The 10,208-nt window shown below is 39.8% G+C and overlaps 2 protein-coding genes across 5 annotated transcripts in view; one reads left to right on the forward strand and one right to left on the reverse strand.

Annotated features, from left to right (window-relative positions):
- Positions 1–1,185, forward strand: part of LOC146501750 (uncharacterized) — a 28,684-nt gene extending 27,499 nt beyond the window's left edge. For all 4 annotated transcript variants that reach the window (XM_085133138.1, XM_085133137.1, XM_085133136.1 and 1 more), the window contains one exon: positions 339–1,185. In XM_085133138.1, the coding sequence (XP_084989264.1) occupies positions 339–427 (89 nt within the window). In that variant the 3' untranslated portion in view covers positions 428–1,185. The remainder of the gene's footprint in view (positions 1–338) is intronic.
- Positions 1,186–1,492: 307 nt separating this feature from the next.
- On the reverse strand, positions 1,493–9,974 carry LOC146501751 (NAD(P)H oxidoreductase RTN4IP1, mitochondrial-like). The gene is made up of 9 exons (XM_085133140.1): positions 9,358–9,974; positions 9,124–9,275; positions 6,896–6,964; positions 6,305–6,429; positions 5,789–5,837; positions 5,530–5,666; positions 4,822–5,005; positions 2,994–3,089; positions 1,493–1,918 (listed from the first exon to the last, which is right to left on the reverse strand). The coding sequence occupies exons 1-9, from the start codon at positions 9,653–9,655 to the stop codon at positions 1,724–1,726; spliced, it is 1,305 nt and encodes a 434-aa protein (XP_084989266.1). The 5' UTR covers positions 9,656–9,974; the 3' UTR covers positions 1,493–1,723.
- Positions 9,975–10,208: the final 234 nt, after the last annotated feature.

The raw sequence follows: 10,208 nt of genomic DNA on the forward strand, positions 1-10,208 counted from the left end.
ATGCAACTTCTGTGCATAAGGCAATAAAAGGATTTTGAAACCTGTGGTTAAATATTCCCAGTATAAAACTGGGGATTTATGTCTAGTCACTTTGTTTGCATCATTGTCAATTAGTGACCCCTTGTGGACTGAATTTTTCCCTGCAATAGGCGTACTGAACACTATTGTAGGAGTTACCATTATTGTATGTGAAATTAAATATATGCAAAACATTTTTAATTATACTTTTAATCCATTTTAAATAAACAATATTATGCAACAATCTCTTTCCAGGCACCAGAATAATGCTAAAAATATGTATACAAAATCCACTTAATAAAAACATCTGTTTCTTTCAGGTGGTCATCTTTATGACAAAAACCAAGTGATTCTGAACACACCTGATGCAAGTAAACTACAACAAAGGTGGGATGTGGAGATTATATGAAAACAAAGTCTGCTGAACTGGATCCCTGACACACTAATGCAGTGACACACAGTGCTCACAAACGAGGTACGCCGCTGGAGGTTCTCAACATTTTGCTGCAGGGGAACCATGAGAGGGGAGATGAAGAGGTCAACTTGGAGAGAAATTAAGGATTTTGGTAGAATGTATGGCTACGTAACAAACAGTTCATTCAGGACTTGAAATATTTAACATGTTATTCTTACACCGTTTGTCAGTTTGGGGTCAATTTGAAAAGTCCTGCTTTTGAAAGAAAAAAATATTTAAATGATTGGAAATGTTTTAAGATGCAATTAAGGATTCCTTTCTGCTGAAAGAACAGGAAAGTTTGACTGTACATTAGCCTACACATATGCAGATAATCCATAAAAAATCCTTTGTTTGATTTATGATTCCACGTTCCATTGTTATTTACAAGGTATCTGATCAAGTAAATGTTTTACCAGAACAAAACAAATTAATATTGTTGTACATTCAAAAACAAGACATTTTCTAGGTGACCCCAAACTTTTTGAGCTGTATCTCCATTGAACAAATCTGTTTTTGCATTATTTTTATTAACTTAAAACAGTGTTAAAACTTTTTTAATGAAATGTGCTGTTATTTAGTACATATTGCTTTTTTCCAGCTGCATGCAACACAAGGAAACAAATATCATGTATTTTATTTTTGTTTAATCAAAACTATTCAACATAGAACTTTTTTCTTTTCAATATAATAAAACTATTTTTTTCAATGAACTTCTCAAACAGTGCACAGTTGAGTGGAATGGACATGCAAAAAACAAAACATTTCAGATTTGTTTGTTGTTCCCCGAAAGTTACACTGATATATTCCTTTCAGATTATGTAGCTTTACAGGATGTCCACATAATTTCACATACAAGGTAGTGGTGGGTAACTAAACCAAAAAAGAAAAACAAATAGTTTCTTCCACATTTGTAACAGAAAAGCTTTTTTATACAATGTTGTACCAGCCAGCTAATTACCAAAAGTCTGGTAACCATATCCAGCTGCATGGTTGACATGAGAAGCATTTAGCTGGTAACATTAGTAATTTCAACATGATGAACACAGCACGACTTGAGAACTTTGAAAACTTCCGAGTACATCACAGAAGGCGCGTTAACAAGAGATACAACTTCTGGTATCTTCTAATTACAAGCGCAGGTCACGACTGCAGTCTGCTACAAAACAGACTACCTCTCACTCTGCTGATGGTGAAGGGGAGGTGAGAAGGATCATAACAGAAACTCTCTAGGCACCTGCTTTCCTCTACTTAGCTTTGCTTGGCTGTTTCTTGCACTGACTCTACAGTCTCCGTGCTGCTGTCCTGCACCAGCTCTTCAGTCTGTCTATCGTCCTCTTCAGCCACCCTGACTACCGTCTTCCCTCTGGCGTGGCCCTTCTCGAGCTTCTGAAAAGCCTGAGGCACCTGAGTAAATGAGAACTGGGCCTCCACAACAGGCAAGATCTGTGACAGAGCAGCAGAAATTTGAAATAATTAAAAGATCAGATTTACACATTTAGGCAGGAGTTCAATTGATTACGAAAATTAGTTTTGGCTTTTGTTTTAATGGCGCTTAAAAAACCCCCCACCAGAATAAGTACTGACAGTCTGTCATGAATGTGGCAGCTTGTGCAAATCCAACTCGTGAGGTAAGCACCATGCATTAAGAGCAGCAAACCAGACAAAATGAGTAACTGTCCAAACTTAACAGCACTGGAACCATTTCCACTTTCACATCTTAGTGAAGAGGCTTTTTTGCAAGTCACAAAGCACTGCAAATTACAGTGATCCCATAATCAAACCCATTATCAAAAAAGTTTAGTCTAGCAAATAACCACAAACTCCTAATGCTCCAACATCGCTGCTTTCATAGTTGCAAGAGTGAAAACGTGAGGGAGGGGTTTAGAATGTGATGAGGCTGGACAATCCTGCGCTAGTCCCAGAACACAAGCAGCCAGGCTTGTTATTGTGGTCACCATCTTTTGTCTTTAACAATGAATGGGGAGGGCAGTCACGTCACTGGAAACCATCAACACTACTGACTGCAAATAGGACAGAAAGAGCAGAGAGATCGTGCGTGTATGTTTTGTGAGATGGGGTGGGGGGGCACCGGAGGCCATAGATTCCCGCCACTGGCCTGAGTTTGCTGCTTGCTGTAAGCCCCAGCACAAAAGGACAGAGGTCCCACACGCTTTTGCGAATGGCTGCTCAGCACTGTTTAAAAATCCATTCACCGTCTGATGGCGCCTGACTCAATCGCCCAGCAGCCAACCGTGCACAACACCAACCAACCAGCCAACCAGAATAGCAGGAATGTGATTCTGACTCCCTCACAAAGCCACATGGGAGCCTCGGATACAAACTCATAGGGAATCCATGGTATGTTCAATATTCAGTGAGTTGCATGATCTCCTTCTCTGCATAAATTCAACTCTCTGCCTGTGACGGATTTGCAAATTAGACATCACCCTAATTCTGTCAGTACAAATGGTCCTAAAAGGCAGGTGTGCATGATATGAATAATAAAGCCATATAGTACCTTCCCTGCATCTACCAGCTTGCTGACTTCGTCCAGGGCAGGTCCATCTGGTGCATAAAATCCCCACCTATAGAAGACTCCACTGGATAATAAATTCTATGAAGAAAGCAAACGGGAGGCAGTAATTAGAAGTCAGGCTTGTCTGCATCTCATACACATGAATAACCACACAGCGTTATCTGTTAGGAAAAAAGAGAAAGAAAATGTACAAAAATGTACTTTAAAAAATTAAGACCTGGATCAGAACACCAAAAAAGACAACTAAGCTGACTAAAACACACATGGCAGTTACCCTGACTTACAGTAATTAGCACCATAAGGATTTAGGAGGAAGAAACCGCATTTTGTATGAAAGGACTAATTAGCACTAATTTCCTGATAAGTTTTCAATAAACCACTGAAGGTTACTGAAAATGTTAAAGCACCTAATTTAAACATTTATGTTTAGATTAATGATTTGGTTTTGTGAATTTTCAGACGCACTGTCATGAATAACTGATGATGAGATGAGCAGAAACAGGAATATTGGATTATATTAGCAGTGTTATTGTTCACATCTAGTAATACAATTATCATTTATTAAAGTGTTGTTCTTAAAAGATAATACATAACCTGAAAGCTGGTATTTAGTTTTACACACACGGACACAAACTGGACCTCTGAACATCACATATCGCATGAATCTGAGCTACGTTTCTTTGAGTGATGCAGGATTCTGAGCACAAATACTTTGGTTGATGGCATACTTGTTTATTAGAGCATCTAAATTAAACAGAAAAACCACTAATGGTTTGTTTCACTAATATTTTTCCTGCTATATGTGAAAAAGACCAGGACTGCCTGCTATGAAAAAAGGTCTGTAAAAGGTGCTCCAGATGCAAATGTCTAAATAAAAATAGTGGTGTAATAATTCATTTAAAACAACAAAACAAAAACATAACCTTGCTCTGGTAAAACCACCCTGACTTGCTTGTTAAAAACCAGACAGTTCATGATTGCTCAGTGCAGCTCTAGTTTGACACTAGAGGGCTCAGTTGCACAGATAAAAACGGCAGGCTGTCCAGCGTTAGGCACCGAGGGTGTGACTGATGCAGCGGAGCCTCGCCAAAGTGACCAGCTGGCTGCTCCCATGGACAAAAGGCCTCGGAGGCTTGGCAAGAAACACACAAACAGTGGTATTTGCCGGGAGGGGGGGAAATGGTTGGCCACAATCTGAACAAACACCAAATACTGCTGGTTCAGCAGCAAACACATGCACGCACACACACACTGTCTCATTCATTCTAACGCTGCCAGCTGTGCTGTCACCAGTGCCTACCCTGCCCAGGACAAGTTCACTCAGTCCCTAGAGCACCCTGTCCACTCTGCCCTCGTGTGTTCGGCCATGATCTTCATGACATGAACACCAGCTATTAGGGAAACACAACACCACAAACCTAACACGCATGCAGGGACTCAAACTGTTAATGCTATTCCATCTTCACCTGCACACAGCACATACAAACATAAGAAAAAATACAGGCAGTGCAAGAATTTACTGTGACGCTCAGTCAGTCATCACTTGACTTTTCCCCCTCCCTGTGTCACCTCAGCTCCAATCCATATAATCAACTGAATGGAAAAGAAATATCCATGTCTTCTTTCCATGCCACTGAGGATCAAGTATGACACTTCAATTTGGAAGCACTGGCAGGCTACACCCAGAATAATGCCTTGGTGAGAAAAACAAACCTCAGACCATGTTACAAAAATAAACAACCTCAATGGAAGCTTTTTTTGTATACATCCACTTTTGTTTGAATCAAAAGTCAGTTTTACTGGTGTTTACCTGAATGGCCTTGCTCTGCAGAGAGAACCCAGCATTCAATGTACCATCCAATAGGCCCATAGAGTCGGTGTTGAGAAGTAAAGGTGTTACCAGTGTGACGTATTTTGCACCAGACCAGGGCTTTAGCAGCCCCATCGCCCACTCCTCTGTGTCCCCACCCACGCCGTCAAAAACAACGTCAAACCTTGAGGTGGAAAAAATGACAGACAATCTTGTAAACATCTTGCTGGAAATGTGGTAAAAAAAACAAAACAAAAACAAAATTTACTTTTTCAAAACAAATTATCCTATGTCAGTACACTATGCACTGTGCTGGTTTAGCTCTTCACTGGAATTCTAAGAAACCAAACCAAGGACTACCAATTTTGTTTTTGGGGCAGGAAAATAAATGAACCATCATCCACTCAGACCTTAAGCCGTGGTTTCCATGGAAACTAGAAAGCGAGTCAGCGAACAGGTGTGCCAAGCTGATAGGAATATGTTTACCACATTTGGGTGTTTAAAGGGCAAAACACACCAAATTTAGCAAATCTAGAGGAGTCCTTTTTAATTAACACATTCACTGGATTGGCACAGACTCTAATGATACTTCAGTAGACACCAGCATTGGGACCAGTGAGCAACATTTTGCTCCAGCGTTTCTTTAAACACAGTACAATGTAACCACACAGGTTTCAATGTATAGAGTCCAAACACTGCAGCTCTTACTTCTCCATCATTTCTAGTTGTTCAACCACATCTCCTGCTGTGTAGTCCAGCACCTCATCAGCTCCCAGCCCTCTAACAAGACCCACGGCGTTCTGAGAGCAGGTGACCGTTACGTGGGCGCCCCAAGCCTTCAACAGCTGGTGAAACATAAAGGATAAAAAACAGAGAGTATGCACACAGCAAGGGATCTTACTTTGTTAGGGCTTAAAAGGCATAAATATACATACAGGCATAGCCAAACGAAGACACTCTGTCTTACCTGAATAGCAAATGTTCCAACACCTCCTGATCCTCCAGTGATTAAAACTCTAGGAGGAGAAACCCCAGCAACAAGAGGGTCATTCAATTACTGTGTGACTCATTTATGCAAAGCTACGAAAAGAAGTGGAAGCCTCAGGGGGTACAAAGGGATTTGCAGGATTGGAAGCTATTACGTTAGAGGAAAAGAGGAAGTTCTATTAAAATTCGGGTTAGGTTAAATGTTTTGACGTTTGCAGGTTAAATGCGTTATTTTAAAACTCTTGTTGCCAATTAAAATGAAATGAAAGCGTTGAAACGGGTTTCGTTACATTCTGAGTCGACATGACCGGACTGATTTCTCAACAAGGAAAGAGCATATTCAATTCTCCAAGTCACAAACTAAAGACATTATTAAATCTTTTATAGCATTCAGGGGCTTAACACTTTTTTAATGTTTTTTAAAAAAACAAGTATACATGGCAACAGGGTGAAATGAGCTCAACATAAAATTATTTTGGATCAGGCTGATTCTTGCCTTTTATTTGAAGAACTGTCTCTGCAAAGACCACCTCCATTGACAAGTGCAGACAGAGACGTGTTGGCAACATAGGGAATGGATGCTGCCTCTATGTGGCTCAGTACTTTTGGCTTATGGGAAACCTGCAAAAATCAGCCACACAGAGGGTGTTAACAATGTTAGAATTGCATTCGCTTATAAACAATATTTTACATTTATAAACTTTGAGGCTGTGTCTAATCAGCACAGCTACTGCGAGGGCAGACAGCCAGAGTCGGAGAATAAATGAAGTTCAATGCAGCAAGAAAACACAGGGCAATTTGTATGTCCCTTTAATTGGTGCCACGGCAGCTACAGCTAACTAACAAACTTAATCCTAATTACATTTTACAGTGAAGGATTACTAAACAGGGTTCGCTTCTTCCGAACTTTTGTTTAATGTATTTTACAGTTTAAATAAGGGTTCTCAATGAACTTTTTCCATTAGTTTAAAAACAAACTGACAATAAAATTACTTTAATCTCAGTCTTTGTGTAGACACTAGTTAAATTATTCACAGTTAATTCTGAAAATGCACCGCCATCCAACTGCTGCACAGACTCTGCTCACCTCGTACTCTGTTAGAGTCACATATTCAGCCAGGCTGCCTTGTTTCCATGGGGGAACAGCAGCCCACACCTGAAGACAAATATGACATTTAACATGCGGAACACAACTCAAATTAACCACCTACTCTCACTCTCTGAATCTGGTTAATCAGCTATTAGGGTCTCACACAACTGCTCCCGTCCTTTCTCATCATTAGACGTTTCCAAAGATATTTTTATACTGGTGAAATACAATTACTAGAATAGTCCATGTGGAAATTTTTACTGGTGTATTGTTCAGTGATTTAATTACATTCACTTTAAGCCAGATTTGCATAATTGCATTTCTCTCTGCAGGAAGACAGTAATGTAGATATGTGGGAGACAGCAGGGTTGAAGGTCTCAAATTATTATGAGTCACACTGACTGGGAGACCAAGCAGAAAGCACTTGATCTTTCCAACAAGAAAATGTCTCTGAATGACTTAACTATGGAGGTGCATGTAAGTGGGCTAAGCAATATAACCATATTTAACTTTAGAAAAATTGTGTAACATCAGCAAATTTGCCTTTGCATTTTTAATATGGTATTTATCACTCCACATAAAATCACATAAAATCAAGGGTGCCCAGTCTTTATGACTTGGACCCTCAGTCCATATGTCTATGAATATCGTGACTATATTATTATGCAAATAATATATTATAAATGTACAAGAACAAACAAAGCATTTTGCTTGCTTTGTGCATTTTCTTTTACAGTCATCTACTCAATTTCAAATTGCATTTGAATCTGACAAAATATTAAAAAGATCATCCTGTCTAGTTATTTTTCAGTTTGTCAATTGATCACTGATAGACACTTATTGGCTACTTTGCATGGTACATCAGATCAATTGCTTGTTAAAGCATATAGCTAATCAGGCAGCCATATGGCCCATGGGAGCAGCATATCAGTGCATTTATGCATGTAGACATGGTCAAGACAACCTGATGAAGTTCCCCATCAGAACGAGGAGGAAAGGATAATTTAATGGACTTTGGATATGACCTGGTTGTTGATGCCAGATGAACTGGTCTAAGCATTTCAGACACAAATTATCTATTGGGATTTTCCCCACTCAACCATCTCTTGGGTATACAAAGAATTGACTGAAAAAGAGACATTTTTCAGTGAGCATCAGTTCTCTGGTCAAAAAGTCCCTATTGATGTCAAAGAATGGCCAGACTGGTTAAAACTGATAGGAAGGCAAAAGTAACTCAAATCACCACTTGTTACAACCAAGGATTTCAGAGGAGCATCTCTGAATGTGCAATATAATGAACCTTGATGCAAGTCAGCTACAGCAGCAGTGGAAGACCACACCAGTTGCCATTAGATTAGAAACATGTTGCCTGGTCAGACGAGTCTAGATTTCTACTGTGGCATTCAGATTGTAGGGTCAGAATTTGGTGAAAAGAATATAAATGCATGTATGCATCATGCCTTGTATCAAATGTTCAGGCTGGTGGTGGTGGTATAATGGTATGGGGGATATTTTCTTGGCACACTTGGACAACCTGTCTGAGTACTGTTGCTGACCATGCTGATCCCTCCCAGCAGGATAACACCATGTCAGAAAGCTCACATCAAACTGGTTTCTTGAAAAGGACAAGTGTTCTCAAATGTCCTACAATCCAATAGTGAACTTTTGGGACGTGGTGGAACGGGAGATTCACATCATGAATGTGCAGTTGACAAATCTGCAACAACTGTCCAAGTCAATATGGACCAAAATCTTCAAGAAATGTTTCCATCACCTTCTTTAATTTATGCCACAAAGAATGAAGGTAGTTCTGAATGCAAAATAGGTTCTAACCAGGCATTAACAACAAAATAGCAACTAATAAAGTATCTGGTGAATTGATATTACGAAGTCACTTTTTAAGTGCACATGTACAACTTAATGCATTCCAAATGAATAGAAGAGGCACTAGAGTACAATATGAGAATATGGTAAATTTTCACTAACAATGTGAGAAAGCTTGTAGCTGCTGATGATGTTGTAATATAATGCGTTTAGATGTGTTTCTAATATTCCTTAAGAGGATGTCAATAAAGAGCACTAAACACTAACTTTAACATCGATGCGATGAATGCAGCTACAATAACAGCTTAGGCATTTCCGCTAAAGTAGTTCCCACAAGACATTGTCTTGTCACTAACTTCTAGTACATCTTTTAAAAGATGATTGTGCAGTGCAGAACCTACCTCATCTCCCAGGGCAAAATGGGTAACCCCATGTCCACAGTCCACTACTACACCAGACAAATCACGACCAAGAATGAGAGGGAACTCATTGTCATTGTCCATGACAGATAATGGATCTCTTCTTAACTTCAGCAGTTTAGCCCCATAGCCACCTGAAATTGAGAATTTACTTGGCTTATTGATGTAAGTTATTAGTTTCTTTGCTAATTATTAATTTGGGTTAGCAGCACTTACCCCTCATAGCTACATCAAGGGGGTTGAGACTAACTGCATGGACTTTAATCATCACCTCAGTAGCAGAACCAATCGTGGGAACGATGATTTCTTCTGTGTACTTCAGAACACCATTACTGCCATACTGATCAATGATCCATGCTGACATGCAGCCCTGCAGCCTTGAAGGTGAACTGCTCATATTTCTTGTGAGACACACTCTGCACCCTGTCCTGGCTAATGTTTTGATGGACCCTGCTGCTGTCGCATTGAATAAACACAGAAGCCTGGTTGATGTCATAGCTCTGGCAGAAGCCATTCTAGTCGCCTTCCAGCTCACTGCTACTACAAGGTCAGGTTTCGATGCAACATGACATTTAGGAGACTTCTCACCAAGCTACCTAGCTACACAGCTAGCATTAGCATGTCGAAGTTATCACCGATCAAAACAAATGTGTAAAAGTGCAAAACAAATCAAATAATCAAGCGATAGCACATTCGTGCACTATTTTTATGTAACAGAAGTCTCAAAGAGCAACAGCTGTTACAATAATGAACAGATAACACACATCTCAGCAGCTGGGTACATAACAACATTACCAAATAAGCTAACCTCTGAACTCACAACGGCAGCCAATCAGTTTCCAGAACACATACGTGACTCTCGCGCATTGCATGCCGGGAACTCGAGGCAAAACAATCCAAGTACCGCATCAAATGCAGGCATTTGCAGCACCGCAAAACGTTCTTTCTCCGGTTCCAATACCTTCTTGCTTTTTCTTTGCCCCTCAAAAAGGTATGAAAGCACTGAATAGACTCTGACGTAATTTTTAACTTATTCAGTTAAATGTTTTTATAAACGTTTTCTTACT

The sequence above is a fragment of the Neolamprologus multifasciatus genome, chromosome 15 (assembly GCF_963576455.1).
Source record: "Neolamprologus multifasciatus chromosome 15, fNeoMul1.2, whole genome shotgun sequence".
NCBI lineage: Eukaryota > Metazoa > Chordata > Actinopteri > Cichliformes > Cichlidae > Neolamprologus > Neolamprologus multifasciatus.